At 41.1% G+C, this 18392-nt stretch overlaps 1 protein-coding gene across 1 annotated transcript in view; it reads right to left on the reverse strand.

Annotated features, from left to right (window-relative positions):
- LOC118419400 overlaps nucleotides 1-10197 on the reverse strand; it is an 11898-nt gene extending 1701 nt beyond the window's left edge. Inside the window, exons 1-9 of the mRNA XM_035825767.1 lie at nucleotides 9919-10197; nucleotides 6537-6621; nucleotides 3643-3774; nucleotides 3245-3381; nucleotides 2649-2745; nucleotides 1959-2075; nucleotides 1327-1458; nucleotides 929-1065; nucleotides 332-428 (exon numbers count right to left, since the gene is read on the reverse strand). Of these exons, the coding sequence (XP_035681660.1) occupies nucleotides 332-428; nucleotides 929-1065; nucleotides 1327-1458; nucleotides 1959-2075; nucleotides 2649-2745; nucleotides 3245-3381; nucleotides 3643-3774; nucleotides 6537-6609 (922 nt within the window). The 5' untranslated portion in view covers nucleotides 6610-6621; nucleotides 9919-10197. The remainder of the gene's footprint in view (nucleotides 1-331; nucleotides 429-928; nucleotides 1066-1326; nucleotides 1459-1958; nucleotides 2076-2648; nucleotides 2746-3244; nucleotides 3382-3642; nucleotides 3775-6536; nucleotides 6622-9918) is intronic.
- Between the last annotated feature and the right edge of the window lie 8195 nt (nucleotides 10198-18392).

An 18392-nucleotide genomic window follows, 5' to 3' on the forward strand; every position in this document is an offset into this window, starting at 1 on the left:
GCTTTCGGAAGCGAAAAGAATAATTATATGAAAGACATCAACATACACAAAACGTCAAAATATGGTTCATGGGCAAGATTTGTGTATACTTTTAGGTATACATTTTTATTTTTCGTTTCTTAAAACATCCCGACCGGGCCCCGATTCGGAAATGTGACCTAAGCCTAAATGATGCCATAAAATATCGTTCAGCCAGAATTTGCTTCAACCTCTCCTTTCATCTCCAAACCTACCAGAAGTGATAGTCTGCTAAACGTAAGAGGAGTTGTCGGCTATATATAGATTAGAATATCTGATCCTGCACAGAAGAAATTAAAAAAGATATAGGCACCTAGATAAGTAATTGTAGATCCGTATGGTGCTAATACACTGGATAGTCCTCCTGCAAAGTCGCCGCTGTCATGAACAACGACAACTATGATCCGTCCCTGCAGCGAAATAGGAACAAAGATGAGATATGATATCAGATTGCCTGAAGTATGACTTGTCCGAACGTGATCGGAAAGTTCCAACCAACGTTTATCTTTTATTAGACATTCTTGTCGTTGATATGACACTTATGTCTGTAGTAAGTATAGCATATTCCTCTAAGGTATCAAGTTTACAGAAACGACCATCGCAAACGAAATGCTCGTTTAAACGATCATGATAGTTGAAAAATCTAAAACACATCATATTTGATCTTTGGTAAGGAACAGGAGGTACTACATCCGAGTCAAGGTAGGTACCTGCAATAAGTATAGAGCACTTAAGATGCTGCATTAGTTGTTTACTATACCCATAAATTTGTGCTTCAACATTCATGAACGTTACAACTGGCAGCAGAAAAATGCGTTAAACTTCAAGTCATTTGGAAACCTATGATTTTCAGAACTGTCGTAATTAGCCCAAATGATACCATACATAAAAATCTACGTTTCTACGTTACCTCTGCAGCACCTCCCAGAAAGGTTGCCATTTTTGTCGCCGCCTCAGCGTCGCCATGGACCCAGGTGTCGAAAGCAGCCTTGCTTACAACTTGTCCGGTCTGCTCATTCAAAATGAACACCTGATGCCCTCGCTTAACTGACATTATAAAAGAAATAGATCCTCAAAATTCTTCGTGTATTTCTGTTGATTTTTCATCGCCTGAAGGACAGTGTAATGCAATCGGGCCTTTTTCTGCGAGAAAATTTAAAATTTTCAGAAATTTAAAACTCATGTCTTTCGATTAATCTATGTTGATTCAAAAGTATTGATAACACGGACGCTGCCCCAACGGCTGAAAAAGGAGAGATAAATCGTTTTTGTCCAGGTGCTTTAATAGGAAATACAACGTCTACTCACGGCCTTCATCAATGTTTCTCTTCTGTCCGCCAACGACAATGTAGGTGAGATCTCTGGAATTGTAGGGGACATCCCGGAAACCCGGATCCTCCCATGCGTACGACTGTGCCCTCACGGTGAAACCTTTTGTGGCTGGGAAACAACAAGAATATCCTTGAACAAAATGCCTCAGTATTGGCAGTTAACGCAGCACCTAGTGAAATCTTCGTTTAAGACATAAAGTCAGTACATAGCATAACGCGTCATCGAAAAACAACATATCTTCATTACTTCGTCAAAGGTACCTGCCTACCCATCCAGAACACCCGCCTACCCACCCGGAACACCCGTTTCGAACGTGTGTATTGTGTTGGTGGCAGTAAGGCATTGGTGGCAACCTCTCGGATATAACAACACGGTGCATTTTGGAATATAAACTGTGTGCTGACGCTTACTTCTTTTTTACAATATCAACACTTCAATTTAAAATTGACCGAATGGCTTAATTGTATATCTAACCAATCCTAAAAATGCTAACGATATAATGGTCCCTGGCTCTGTACTAATAAATATTCTTTGTCAATGAAAGACACCTCACATAGGAAAAATATAAAATGAATACTCGCAAACTCGAGACAAAATGTTTTCTTTACCTGGTGGTATAAACGCCTCTACAGTAGTTGGTCCAGCACCTTTAGCGCTCCTTTTCTCCACGAACCAAGATGGTTTTGGTCCCTTCTGGGTAATCATGGCGTAGGACTCTCTGCGCCCTGTCATGAGATGTTTAGATGTGTCAATCCTTCAAATACTTGCCAGCTATCAAGTCATGATACTACTACTAGTAAACAAAGACGGATTATCTACATTGCATGGCATAAAGGTACAATAGAAATTGTGCCTCCCCCCTTTACTTTGTTATGTCCGAGAGCAGATCAAGGACATCGCCAAAAGGCGCCCGGTGGTGACCCTGTAAGGCTTAGGTCACATTTCCAAACCGGGGCCCGGCCGGCCAGCTTTCGGAAGCGAAAAGAATAATTATATGAAAGACATCAACATACACAAAACGTCAAAATATGGTTCATGGGCAAGATTTGTGTATACTTTTAGGTATACATTTTAATTTTTCGTTTCTTAAAACATCCCGACCGGGCCCCGATTCGGAAATGTGACCTAAGCCTCAATGACGTCATAAAACACCATTCAGCCAGAATTTGCTTCAACCTCTCCTTTCATCTCCAAACCTACCAGAAGTGATAGTCTGCTAAACGTAAGAGGAGTTGTCGGCTATATATAGATTAGAATATCAGTTCCTGCACAGAAGAAATTACAAAAGATATAGGCACCTAGATAAGTAATTGTAGATCCGTATGGTGCTAATACACTGGATAGTCCTCCTGTAAAGTCGCCGCTGTCATGAACAACAACAGCTATGATCCGTCCCTGCAGCGAAATAGGAACAAAGATGAGATATGATGTAAGATTGCCTGAAGTATGACGTGCCCGAACGTGATCGGAAAGTTCTAACCAACGTTTATCTTTTATTAGACATTCTTGTCCTTGATATGACACTTATGTCTGTAATAAGTATAGCATATTCCTCTATGGTATCAAGTTTACAGAAACGACAATCGCAAACGAAATGCTCGTTTAAACGATCATGATAGTTGAAAAATCTAAAACACATCATATTTGATCTTTGATAACGAACAGGAGGTACTACATCCGAGTCAAGGCAGGTACCTGTAATAAGTATAGAGCACTTAAGATGCTGCATTAGTTTTTTACTATACCCATAAATTTGTGCTTCAACATTCATGAACGTTATACCTGCCAGCAGAAAACGCGTTAAACTTCAAGTCATTTGGAAACCTATGATTTTCAGAACTGTCGTAATTAGCCCAAATGATACCATACATAAAAATCTACGTTTCTACGTTACCTCTGCAGCACCTCCCAGAAATGTTGCCATTTTTGTCGCCGCCTCAGCGTCGCCATGGACCCAGGTGTCGAAAGCAGCCTTGCTTACAACTTGTCCGGTCTGCTCATTCAAAATGAACACCTGATGCCCTCGCTTAACTGACATTATAAAAGAAATAGATGCTCAAAATTCTTCGTGTATTTCTGTTGATTTTTCATCGCTTGAAGGACAGTGTAATGCAATCGGGCCTTTTTCTGCGAGAAAATTTAAAATTTTCAGAACTTTAAAACTCGTGTCTTTCGATTAATCTATGTTGATTCAAAAGTATTGATAACACGGACGCTGTCCCAACGGCTGGAAAAGGAGAGATAAATCGTTTTTGTCCAGGTGCTTTAATAGGAAATACAACGTCTACTCACGGCCTTCATCAATGTTGCTCTTCTGTCCGCCAACGACAATGTAGGTGAGATCTCTGGAATTGTAGGGGACATCCCGGAAACCCGGATCCTCCCATGCGTACGACTGTGCCCTCACGGTGAAACCTTTTGTGGCTGGGAAACAACAAGAATATCCTTGAACTAAATGCCTCTGTATTGGCAGTTAACGTAGCACCTTGTGAAATCTTAGCTCAAGACATGAAGTCAGTACACAGAATAACGCGTCATCGAAAAACATAACGCATCTTCATTACTTCGTCAAAGGCACACGCATACCCATCCGGAACACACGTCCTGAACCTGTGTATTGTGTTGGTTGCGGTAAGGTATTGGTGGCAACCTCTCGGATATAACAGAACAAGGTGCATTTTGGAACATATGCTGTGTGCTGTCGATTAACTTCTTTTTCTACTATATCAACATTCCAAATTGAAATTGACAGAATGGCTTCATTATATATCTAACATATGAAAACTTTTTTCATAGATTACTTAAAAGATTTGTTATTTTGGGGTTTTCTGCCATTTTCTACTAAAAATGTATATTTTTGGCTCCATTGCCGTTGTATTCAGAAACCAAATGACATGAAATTTGGTACAGAGATGCATTAGACATATGCCCACAGGGCTTATCAACACTTTATGCATACCTCACTTCAAAAATGAGTTATTTTCCGATATTTGGCCATTTTTGTCCACAAAATATTTTGGGCTTCCATGCCCTTGTATTGAAACCAAATGACCTGAATTTTGGTAAAGAGGTGTGCAGAGCTTATGTCCAAAGTACTCTATTTTCACACCTGGCATATGTTACTTAAAATTGTTGAATTTGGGGACTTTGATATTAATTTAAGACGTACAGGTAATGGACTATCACACTTTGGGGTTCACTGAAGGGTAAACTGTAAAAAGGTTAAGCACAAATAAGTTTTAAAAAGTTTTTCGAAACCCACAGCGCTCTCTGTCATTTTATAATGCACGGAATATCTGCATGGCAGACTGGCAGATGTGAAACGTCAATTATGCAGGCCTACCCATAATGCAGTGTTTCCTAACCTCCACCCACCTGCTTTCCCATCATGCAGTGTTTCCTGATATCCATCCACCTGCCTTCCCATAATGCACTGTTTCCTGATATCCATCCACCTGCCTTCCCATAATGCACTATTTCCTAACCTCTGCCCACCTGCCTTCCCATCATGCAGGGTTTCCTAACCCCCACCAACCTGCCTTCCCATCATGCACACCTTAACAAGTACCTTGAAGAAATTTCATCCCACTGGAAAACCACCCCGATACAAAATACCAGGAATGCTCTAATTGTAGCATGGAAAAAAAATTGTTTCTGGTAGACATGTGCCTTTCATACGTCCCTGTATACAAATTTACAATTTCCGTGCCAAATATCGTATTTAATTTTGATAATTTTAAAAAAGTGTAACATGAAAACGATTCCGCAGAACGTCCTGCAATCTTTTGCGGAACACGTAAAAACTTCTGAACGTCCCGCGATCATCACAGAACTTGTAAAAATGGTGATTACAAAAAAGATGCCTTCTAGCCCCTCAATATGTGAATGCTAGAAACACATTTTCTCGGCTCACGGAGTATCTAAGAGAATAGGGCGTTCTAGGGTGACCTACGGGTTGAGGTAGCAGAACACAGTTTTCGGCCCATGGGGATTTCTATAGTTAAGGGCCTCAAGGTGACTGGCTTCGACGCATTAAAAAAAATATAGTAGGGTGCACTTTTGGAATACCCCAAACGGATATGTTTGAGTTGAAGGTACAAACCACAAAATATCGAAATACAAAAAAAAATTCTGTCGGCGTATCGTCTTCTCACGCCCTCTTTGAAATGCCCCTATGCGGAGGTCACTGAACTGCAGCTGACTCACACCGGAAGGGCAGTTGCGTAATGGGGCGCATTTATACACGAAATAGAAAACTTTCACAATCCAAATCATGCAGTCTCAAAGTCGACACCTTCTTTGACCACGCAGCACAGGTTATGTCTGGCCGTCTCTCAAATAGGGCTTTCTACCGAGCCTTCGACACTTTTATCCGTACTGTCTACCCGCGTCATAGACCCCGGGGTTCGCCCATTAATATTGTGTTATGCTACCTTGAGGTTTTTCGCCTATGGGATTTCTATAATTAAGGACCGCAAGGTGACTCAAATCAATGTCGATGAATTTATAGTAGGGTGCAGTTTTCAAGTACGACAAACTAGTATGTTGAAGTTGAGGGCTGAATCTACAAAATAACTGAAAATCAAAGAAAAGTTGTCGTTTTTTCTTAAATTTTGAAGCCCTCTTTTAAATAGGGCCATGCGGGGCCATACGGAACTGCAGGCGACTCACCCAGGCAGTCAGCTGTAAAGGTCACGCGCATTTATACTTCCAAAGGGCAAACTTCACAATCCTACTCATACGATCTGAAAGTCAACTTGTCGTGCTACCATATAGTAAAGTTCATACCCCACTGCCTTTCACATTATAAGTGCTTACAAACGCTTTCAGATCTAGGCTGTACTACTTTCTTTCCCCTACGTCATAGACGGTCGCGGAGAAATACTGTGGGCTGCGACCTTGACTGCACCTCCGTCCACCCGCCTACCCATCATGCAGTCCTTCCTAACCTCCAGCAACCTGCCTTCCCATCATGCACTGTTCCTAACCTCCACCCACGGCATGCTTTCAGACGGCTTCCACAAAGCCAAATTAAAAACACGTTTCGCCATTTGGCATGGAGCATAATCGGAAACGCTATCATAATCATAGTTTTCCTAGGCTTGGCTGTTGAAAATTCTAAGCTACTTAAACAGTAATGGTGACTATGTTAGAAGGTATGAAATCATTGTGGGAAAAAATCTTACCTTGAGCCGTCCCGCCAGCAGCGAGAGCGAGTAGGACCAGCAGCCCCACGGGTACCGCCACTCGTGGGCCCATCGTGTAGCTCACCTGCAATAACAGTCAACCGGCAGGAGGGGGGATTATTACCCGACACAGTGTCAAAATTACTTCTACACATTCAACAAAAACGGCCTGCGGTGTGAGCAACAGGCGATTCGAAAAATATTCAGCAAAAGCAGCATGATTGACAGACGTGTTTGCAAGACAAATTAACCCTTAAGCTGCTGGATTTTCAGCTCAGTACACGCTTCTAGTGCTGCAGTTTCCAGAGAATCTCTATTAGATTGTGAACCAGCTCATGGCGTAATCCAAAAAGTGCGAGCCATAAAGCAGACGGTACAAAATAGAAAGCCAGATAACAACATCTAACAAAACGTAAAAAAAAAACCATCCGGAACGGAATATCTGCTTGGAGAGAAGTCGCTGTGCACCACCATGTTGTCTTGGTCATTAGCAACTAGTAGTTTAAAAGGTTCAAACTGTGCATCAGTGCAGAAACATCTGCCTCGTCGTTTTTCAAACCAGCCGCCCTAAGGCGCCCGGGGCCCAACAAAGCTACGCGCGCGAACTAGTAAACATGTCGTCAAGACTCTACAGAATTCTGCCGACAAAAGAAATCGTCAAATCGCTGTGATTCTAGAAATATGAAAACAAAACATGCACCGTACGAAACGTCCCACCCTTTTTGGCTCCGACCTCTTTGAACGAAAAGTCTAATGTCATGCCCCCGCTTTTAACCCCAAGCATCGGGGGTCAATAAGCTTCCGCCGTAGGCCATGTTCTCAGCAATGCGTCTTCTACTGGTGACATTTTTTTTCTTGTCTATTTGCTTATGGATAGACGAGGGCAATGCGGCACTGCAACCAAGTTAGTTAATTATATCAACAGTACCACATACACGGTATAGACAGAAGGTAAATGTTGTATTTCTTTTTACCTCCCCGACCGCTACCCATTTTTACACCTGGGTGAAATGAGAAAGGTCGTGTGAAGGGCACAACGTCGGAGGCACGGCGGGTATCGAACTGGGGACCTCTAGATTCCGAGCCAAACGCTCTACCAGTTATACCACACACGACGCCACTACTTGTGACACGATTGAGCCATGCTTTACTCTATTGGTACACAGAAGTTCCATTGCATTTTGTTCAAAACCTGAGGAATACTCTCCAATTTGTAAAGACTTTTCTCTACTGGACGGCGACCCAAGAGAACCGAGTTGAGCAATCAAGGAGGAACCAAAATCAAATATGGTGTACATGGTATGAGGTATCATTTGAAGACAGAAAAATATACAAAACGTAAGAAAAAAGAAACATTTTTCATCCATGAAATTCGCTGAGCGACCTGCCAGATATTTAGTCCTGAAAATACAAATACATTTGCGAATAACGTTTTTTAAAGTCTACAGAACAAGCAAATTAACAAAGAAATGTGAGTGAAACGAGCTCAGGCACTGTCTGTCTTTGAAAACTCCCGACGATACAGTACTGAACCTTGCCAAGAACGCCACATATCAAAACTGGAAGCCCTTCTACTGTACCATCGGACATCGCTAGGGGGCAATAATCTAATCATTTTTCTTGATTTTTCAACACCTATCGGCATATCAACTGCCATAAAGATTCATCGAGTTATGGTAACTAGACAAAAACGCAAGCGCATCAACAGCCGAAAACAAGGGTGGTCAATGACCATGTTACAAAGTATTTGGTAACATGTTAGTTTGGTACGTACATGTGATAATACAAAGATAGCATAACAAAGTAATCACATATTCCAGATTAAAAAAGACAAGCATGGACTATATCTCAATACGTCGACGGCCAATTATTTTGAGAGGCAACATCTCCTTTGCTCAAATAGATACAAATAGACAGAATTTTTATGAATATCTGCGACGCGCCCGTGAGAAGACTACCATCTCATTAGGTCCTCTATGGCTATGGGTTGGGGGGAAAACGAGCGGCGACGCGCCCGTGAGAAGACTACCATCTCGCCAGGTCCTCTATGGCTATGGGTTGTCGGAAAACGAGCGGTGACGCGCCCGTGAGAAGACTACCATGTCGTCAGGTCCTCTATGGCTACGGGTTAGCGGGACAACAAGTCGCGACGCGGGACAACACGCTACGTCGGGCTTGGCGTAACTTGTAGAGCGTTCGGCTCGGATTATATAGGTCCTGAGTTCGATCCCCACCGTGTTCCCCCGACGTTGTGCCCTTGGGAAAGGAACCTTACACGGCCTTCCTCACTTCACCCAGGTGTAAAAACAGGTACCTTACTTCGGTCGGGGAGGTAAAAGACTACCTTTTCCTTCTGTCTGTACCGCGTATGTAGCACTGTTAATATAAGTTACAAAACTTGAGTGCAGTGTCACATTGTCCTCGTCTGTCCAAAAGCAAATAGAAAAAATGGCGCGACGCGCCCCGCATAGCCGACCGTCAGCGGTGGAAACCGCGATCTCCTCCCGTCCTAAGGTTGGCGGACACCAAGCCGTGACGCGCTCTGCCGTGCAGCCCACACCTCGCCGCGCCTTCTGTGCGACTGCAACGTGGCCACAGTGGCGTGTGGGTCGTGGCAATCGTCGAAGCTCGTCTTTTTTCGTGACAGGACGACACACCACGACGGCAGCCCAGAAAATAAAACAAGGGCCGACTTCGACGTCACCAGGAAAGCTCCCGTGATGTGTGCATCGTAGAGTCGGCTAAAGCCAGCCGTGGAAATGCGTCTTCTCCCGGTCGGTTCGTAAGGAAACAGCGCAGTGTGGCCACAGCCAATCGGTGGCCGAGAAAGTCACCATGTAGTGCCAAACCACCTTGGATCGCGTTTTCAATAAACAAACACGGCTGTTACACAGAAAAATGCAACAATATTCGATGCAGAGTTTAGAGCCGGACGCACACGTCGTCCATGGGAAAGTCGTCGAGGCTCGTCCTGTTCGTTGACAGCAGACCGCGATGGACCCACGGTCTAGCGTCTAGCGCTGCTTCGATTGTCAAAATTTAACGTGATTCACGAAAAAAAAACGCGGCGTCTCTACATGTATCGTATGTTGCGACATGTTAGGCTACGCAGTCCGGACAGTCAACGTGCATTGGACACACTTAGATATGAGATAGAATTCAATTTCGGCATTGTATATTCACTGGATCAAGGATGTAAAACCAAATGAAAAAAAAAAAAACTGATAGAAAAGAAGATTTAGTACAGGTACCTAAGCCACGAAAGAATCAGAAGTAGCTATCAGCACGATTAAATTCATATATAAGAACATAATGAAAATAACCACGATAAAACAGTGCCGAAAGAAAACATAGGACGTCGCGGTACACGGTCTTTACTCACAGTTGTGTGTTGCTTGACTTTCCTGACGAGGGTCGGGTACAGACAGTGCTGGTGACGGTGCGACGGGCGCTTCTCGGACGAGTGTCGGTCCTCCCGACTGAGTCGTGCGCAGGTCCGGCGGCGGTTGACGAGACTTCGGTGCAGGGATGTCTCTGAGCTGGATCCGCTCCGTGGTCTGCCGCAAGCCGCAGATCTGCCCGCCTTTTCTAGCCTGGCTGCCTGACTCCTCCCCGCTAAACGATAAATCACACCAACTAAAGATGACAGATCCGAGTGACATCATTGTCCCCTCTAGCAACTGTGCAGTAGGCGTCTGCTAGCCTCTATCAGGCTCTCACGAGGGTCGGAAGAAGCAGAAACTGGCCACAATAAGGGGTGATACTTTGCAGGAGGAGTCAGCTGACCGTAGAAGGTCCAACTGGCCAGTAGAGCACCTCTAGTCGGCCCACTTTCCCTACTTGTTAATTTCCGCAATGGTCTGCGTCTAAAGGAGTCTGGTGGAGACTACGAGTCTAGTGTGGAAGGAATGTCACTTGGGCACAGCGTTGCGCGTGAGAACTCAGCGTGGGTGTTGAGCGAGGTCAGAAGTAACACAAAGAAGAGGTCCTTGCGTCGGGGCCTCGGTATTTCATCGGGAGCGTCTGTGACATTTTGTTTTACCTGCGGAGGCGTAGCTAATTAACTTGGTATCTTCTTTTTGAAACATTTTTGATAAGTTTTTAAAACTTACTCTTTGTCTGTACTGGCAAAGTGAACATATTCTACTAACTTGATTGTAATACTTTTTCTGTTCCAAAAAAATAAATAAAACAATATATAGCATCTTCAAATATATACCTGTGAGGACAACTACAACAAATACCGGAGAGGACAGAAAAACGCGACAGCTTCAGTAGGGACGGATATCAGGCTAATATTCCCCACGGTTCCATATGGTATTGATAAACATCAAGCACCATCATCCCTGCTGTTCACTTGACTTCGTTGAGATCCACAATTAGCTTACAATATACAAGGATATTGTAGATACTCTTCCTGTGGTCCACTGCACTGCCCTGTCCGTTTCTAAACATTGACATGGATTTTTATTTTGCCACGGTATATGTGATACATACTTGTTGATCTACAATGTAATGATACCCCTGTCCCTCAATCCATTCTACAAATCAACCTTTTACACAAGGCCACAGCAAGTAAATTTTATGGATGACATACTCTGCAGACGGCAAAAATAGTGAGATAGGGCGAGAAAAATATATGCCGTAGAAAAAACAAGATGGCTAAATAAGAAGTAAAGCGACGAAACATGGTATCACAGCCTACAAGGTATTAATTTCTGTATTCAAGTCGTGAACTGTTGTAGTAAAGGTGACACTAGGTGCGGTAGACTGGTATCACATACCAACATGGCAACTACATTCACGGCTTCCATTTTGGGGCCACTTTTACATGTACAACTTTCTCACTAAATTTTTAGTTTCACTTCCATAACTACAGTCAAGGCTACCTTGCCGGTGCCACTTCTACAGGTACAACTATTAGCCTACAACCCAACATATTTGCATATTTTGGTACTTGCTCGTCATGTTGACCATCTCCGAAGAAAAATATGTTTCTTCTGAAATCAGGCAAAATTTATTGAGCGCGCTGATATCATCCATAAGTTTACTTGCTGTGGCACATGTGCCATTGAAGGTATGCGTGTGTATGTTTGTGTGTGTGTGTGCGTGCGTGTAGGTGTGGTGTGTGTGGCATAGGAGTCTGCACGTGTAAAATATATGTGTGTGTATGTGTGTACAATGAGCATGAATATCACAGTGTATGCGCGCCATAGGTAAGCAAGTATGTGTACGGGCAGAGGGAATGATTGCAAGGGTTGGGGCAGAAAGGATGATGGGAGGATAGGGACAGCAGGGATGATAATAAAATACGCCGAAAAGCAGTGGCTCAAGCAACTGGATATGACTTTGGCAGTTCCAAAAATGTTTTTATCCATAGACTAAATCGTACAAAGCAGTAGCATATACAGTCAAACCTGTCGATAGTGGAGAAATGACTGGAGAAATGTGGCCACTATACACAAGTGGCCACTGTAGAGAAAATGCTGATCTATTGACCACGAGCAATATCTTACACATGATTTCAGTACACACTAATCTGTCTCACCAAGTAACATTGTCTCGATCGTCTCAAAATTCAACTGACCCTGCCAAAGTCAAATCTACCGAAAAAGATTGATATTGCCATGCCCAATGTTGGTAATTTTGCTGACAAAGACTTCTATTTTATAACGTTCAAGGCACGGGTACCTTTCGCTACTGCCAAAATGACCCTGTCGGGAGATTCAAATCGTCGCAAACTACGATTTTTAACTCGGCGCAGTATGACGGCCTCCCGTATGGTCGCAATATGCAGTGTTTCTGTATCTACAGGGCCGGAAATCGTGTGGCCGTGGCCGCGTTGGGCATGTGGCCTCTATAAACTATTTCTTAATGTTTACGTCAATGGGAAAAATCCAAGGAACCGGCAAAGGGTGACCGCAATGGTTAGGTGCTGGCTATGCAAAGGTGGCCACTAATACAGGTTTGACTGTGTTGCAAAAACAAATATTGGAAACACTAATCTCATAGAATATCTGTATCTGTATCTATATAGCCGGTATAACCTTCCTTCGGCGTAACACACCAGCTAATATTTCAACGTCAAAGAAGGTATGAAGTAACAGAAATTAGACTATTGTTTGGTAAACCGTATTCTGCCTGTTTTGTAGTATGTTCAAAATTCCTGACCGCTTAGATTTCACAATCAAAGACATTTTTTGTCATTTTTTGTCATTTTTTGGCACCCTCTTATCAGTTTTTGGGTTCCCAGAGGATGTTATCTATCTATATAATCAAATCCACCTGGCCCTAGTTACTGAAGCTCATACAAGTAGTATTTAAGGTGGAGGCCCTGATGTGGTTCTTTAATTCTTGAATGTTTCTAAACGGCGTGTTTAAAAGAGTCATTTTATCCATCCGTTGCTTCAGAATCTTTTTATCAGATCTTCGAAAGATACAGAATTCCCGATCATCATCCTCGATCCGTAGCTAGACGCACTTTTCCACTAGCCGACCGAGAGGGTTCGCGCAGAGGTCGTTATCCAAACAAAAAGGTTCGCGCAGATCGATCAAATCTGTCAAGGGAGCAATCGCTGCGTTCTGTCGACCCGATCATGCATAAAGGTCGCAGGTTAAAATGCGCAAGATAATGACCGAAATCTTTATATATGATTGCACGAGATAATGAGTTTTTCGTGAGGTAGAGCAATGTGTGGGCCATCCCAAACAGGTATAGTGGAAAACATGACTCTACATTTAGTACAATACTCCTAAGCTAGCATTTTAGTTGAAACGGTCTCAGACTGCAATGCGATGCCATACATTGCATTAGCATAAAGATTGTATTTTTACACATGTTAAACGAGTTATACAAAGTAACACTTTAACTACCAGGAAAAAAATTAAAGCATAAAAAAGTACACTCCTTCCCGGAGTCCAGAGGTAATGAGGAAAAAGACGTAACAAAAGACCCGCCCCTTAGTTGAAACGGTCTCAGACTGCAATGTGGTGCCATACATTCCATTAGCATAAAGATTGTATTTTGACATATGTTAAACGCGTTATACAAAGGAACACTTTTATTACTAGGAAAAACATTAGCATAAAAAAAAGCATAAAAATATACACTCTTTCCCGGAGTCCGGAGGTAATGAGAAAAAAGACGTAACAAAAGACCCGCCCCTTCGTCTGAACGATGGTTTGTTTGAAAACGTCGTTCTCAGGATCATTTATCTTATATTAGCTGGCAAAATGACCTTGGAACTTTTCTAAGGGCAAGTTTGTTCAACGCCACACGGAATGCCAGTGACGGTAACCAAAATGTCAGATATCAACCACAGGCCCGGAGACTGTTCAACGAGCTGAGATGCCAGGTGCGCAGTATTAGTCATTAACAGGGTCAAAAGTCATATGTGAGACCCGCGGGGTGGCCAGGACGAGAGGGGCGTGTGTGTGATGATGGGGCTGTTGTTGTGAGCAAGCTTAGCCTAATCTTTATTAGAATCAACTAAGCGTGTGAACGAGATTTATATAAAACTTGGGTTTCTTTAGTCGAAAATGTTACACATTGTCCAGTTATTGTTCTGAAGGAAAACAAGAACTAAACAGGCACAATTTCTCTTTCAACAAATGTGATTTTGTAGCAAAAAATTCCCACATTAATTGGTGGTAGATCACAAAACCTTTCTTATATGATTATAGAACCAATACAAACACAGCAGTATAACATAATATAGTTCAGTATAGTTTACCATTGTTCCGACACAAAATTGGGCTCATTAAATGAATTCTTATATACCTCACATTACAGGTAAACATCTTGTTATGTTTCCTTTATCAACGATAAATGGAAAATCTTTTTAAACTGAACATTCCATCTGATGACAAATGATGATGATTACCCCTGAGATGTTTCCCCTATGCACTTTAATAAAGAGCCATGTCAACTTTAACCGATGGCCTGGTGATAGAATCTCGCATTGGGATTGATTGATTTGTGTGATCTGTTGTACTCCTGTTACAGAGGTTAAAAGATTTAGGCAGCGGAATCAAAATCAGGTCTTGTGTTTAGCCTAGTGGTTATTGCGGTAATCCGAACACAAGCGACACTTTCAAAGACTGCCAATCATCCATTACATGATCTAATTTGAGCACATTGAGGCAAGGATGGGCAGGCATGACCTAACTCCGATACACGCCAAGAGGGAACGTCCCTAGCACGCCATGTGCATTTGTGATGGAACTTTGTTTTGTTTTGTCACCAATGAGTCATCAATATAAACATACGTACATGCAAACATAATGGATTCATATATATATATATATATGTATGTACCGAAATTGCAGAAACCAAAACTAGTGGACTAATAACCTTAATCATAGGAACATGTGTGAAATCCAGAAGAAAGTAGAACTACCAATGTATAGTTTGTAAATAATCAAAACAACAGTTCTTTATACGTCTTTTGTCCTAAAGCAATCATGATAATTATTATTATTTTTTTTTTATTGCGTTTCACAGAAAAGCACAGATTTACAGAAATCAAAAGAAATTACAAAAGTTGAAAGAAAGTACAAAACACAGACCACGGATCCAAAATAATATATCATAAAGGTGGAAATAAACGAACGAAGGCTACAGTGAAAAAACATTTACAACAACTGGTATTCAATCATCTGAACATAGTTAAGGATAACAACGAAGATGGATACTACATGACAGGTAATATGGACAAGTAGAGAAGAAAGTAGAACAATGCCAATGGAAGATAGCAATGGACCAATTAATTAGCAAGGTTAAATGGGAAAGACTCCCATTTACTAAAATGGATATCTAATTTGTTCCTTCTCTCTGCTATCATATATTCTGTCTTGTAATATCTCTTTACATACGAAATGTAATGATTTACAACTAGTTTTTTGTCTCTCTGTATGAAAATATAATGTTTGGCCACTAGAATTAACAAATTCTCGATTACATTACAATTTTCAGATATGTCACCTAAAATAACTGTCTGAAAGTCCAGATGTAAGGTTTTATTTACTATTGTTTTAAACCATATTTCTAAATCTGTCCAAAAAGTAACAACTCTAGGGCAGTCCCAGAATAAGTGTCTAATGGTCTCTACTTCCTCACAATGTGCACAGTTCGGGCTATTTAGAATTTTCCAGATGTATAACATTTTCTTTGTGGCTAACAATCTGTGCAATATTTTATATTGAAAAATTCTTAGTTTCGGGCATATAGTCAGTGCATAAACTAATCTAAAAACCCATTTCCACGGGAAAATTGTATTAAATTCATCTTCCCAGCGTCTTTGTATGTTCAGTGGGTTTCTATTTTCTGATTGCAAAAAGGATGTATAGATAATTTTGTTTATTTTAGTTGCCTTCAGCCATACGTAATTTGCTGTATGAGGTAAGATAGGGCCTATTACTGGTGTGTTGTCTAAAAGCTTTTTTTTCCAGTTTCGCGGTATTGCAGATAATATCTGATTGTACTCTAGCTTATCAAATGCTGTACCGAATTTAGCAAGAAGGCCATTGTAAGATAAAAAGCGTCCATTTGTATCCAAAAGGTCATTAATGTAATAAATTCCATGTTTAAGAGGTTTTTCCCATATAATAGGCGTATTTTCGATTACGATACTTGAGTTGCACCATAAGAGTTGTGCTTGTATCTCTTTCAAAGTTTCAGGAGGTTTAAATTGGAAAGAAAGCCATGCTTTCAAAACATCTTTGAAAAAGGGATTAGGAGAGACAAGTAATCTAATAAAAACATTATTCATTTGATCAGTGGATATCTTTGTTGCGATATCCTTCCCCAAGGACAGTTGTAAGAACGGATACAAATATCTACTAAATATTACGGACGATGTACATAAGAAAGATTTGCGACTTGAATCTTGCTGGAAGAATATTCTTGGAACCCATGAAGCCTTACGGGTAAGGTCAAAAGAAGGTAGATGTATTAATCCTAAACCTCCATTGTCATATGTATTGTAAAGGATTTTACGTTTAATTTTTTCAGGTTTACCATTCCATATGAATTTAAAAATTTTTTGCTCATATGTTTGGAAAAAAGTTTTTCCGGGGGAAGGTAAAGACAAAAATAAGTGGGTAAATTGTGAGACCACAAGTGTATTAATGAGGGTAATCTTGCCATAAAGTGTCATGGGTAACATTCTCCAAGGTTGGAGAGTTCTGTCAACTTTAGTTAACCTATCTTGATAATTGTCTGTAAGTTTATTTATGTCTCCGGTGATCCCAACTCCGAGCATTTTTACCGGTCCATTTGTCCATATTATAGGGAGATTACATGGCAAGGTAAAGTTAGTATTCCTTAAAGTTCCTATTCTTAGAATTTGGCATTTTTTGTAGTTTGGTACCAATCCAGAGATTTTTGAAAAATTATTTAAGTCATTTGTTAGGGCAAAGAGAGATGGTAATGTCGGCTTCAAAGGGAAATTTGAGTCGTCGGCAAATTGGGATACCTTAATTTCCACTCCATGCATCGTTAATCCTTCTATTGTGTTGTTTGATCTAATTTTCGTGGCCAGGAGTTCTACACATAAAATAAACAGATACGGCGAGAGCGGGCAACCTTGTCGAACACCACGCAATAGCGAAAAGGGGGCTGAAATAAAACCATTATTTATCACTCTACTTGTAATGTCTTTATAGAGAACAGAAACCCAGCTAATAAATGATTGTCCGAAACCATAAAATTCTAAAGTCCTAAACATGAAATCCCATCGAAGCTTGTCAAAAGCCTTTTCAAAGTCTGCTATGAAAATCATACCTGGTAATCTTTCATTTTCATAGTATTGAATAATTTCAAGAATTTGACAGATGTTTTCACCAATAAATCTGTTTTGTAAAAATCCACTTTGATCTTTATTTATTAGACTCGCAATAACATTTCTCATCCTAAGTGAAATTACTTTTGATAGAATGCGTACATCGCAACATAACAGTGATAGGGGTCGCCAGTTGTTAAGCAGTGTCGGATCCTTATACTGACCATCTGCATCTTGTTTTAATAGAAGAGTGATTAATCCTTCCCTCTATGATTTTGACAAATTACCTTTTTCATATGCGTAATTGAAACACTGTAGCAAGGGATGTTTTAAATTAGAAAAAAAAGTCTTGTACACTTCGATCGGAATCCCATCAAGACCTGGGCTTTTGCCATCTTTAAAACTACTAATCGCTTCCCACAACTCCTTTTCCGTAATTAGTCCTTCACAGGAATTTTTCTGTTCAGGACTTAGAAGAACGTAATTGTCCTTTGGAAAGAAGGGATCACAATTTGTATCATCGAGATCTTCTGGAGGGTTTTTAAAGGAGTATAGGGAATGATAAAATGTTTTAATTTTTTCCATAACACGTGGGGGGTTGTGAATAGTTTCCCCGTCAGTTGTATTTAAAATCATAACATTTTTCTTACAACAGTTTCGTCGACCAAGATCAAGAAATTGTTTGGTACACCTGTCGGCAAATTCCATCCAATCAGCTCTTTGTTTATATACCAGCTGATCCGTTTTCTGTTCATATAAATCTTCTAATTCACTCTGCAGTACACTAAGTTCGTCAAGAACAGATTGTGGCGGCTCATCAGTCTCGTCTAGTTTCACGGTTAGCTGGTCGATCCGTTTTTGAAGATCATTTTCTTTTGAGATAAAAGATTTTCGTTTCAATGATGCAAATTTGATGCAGTGTCCTCTAAAACAACACTTGAAGGCGTCCCAAACCGTTAACGGATCGGTTGTGCCTATATTAAATCGAAAAAACTCTTCTATAAATTTTTCAGTCTTCCGAAAATTCTTATCCTTTAATAGTGTTTGATTCAACTTCCAGTAATTTTTTCCACGC

This window comes from Branchiostoma floridae, chromosome 7 (genome assembly GCF_000003815.2).
Source record: "Branchiostoma floridae strain S238N-H82 chromosome 7, Bfl_VNyyK, whole genome shotgun sequence".
Classification (NCBI taxonomy): Eukaryota; Metazoa; Chordata; class Leptocardii; order Amphioxiformes; family Branchiostomatidae; genus Branchiostoma; species Branchiostoma floridae.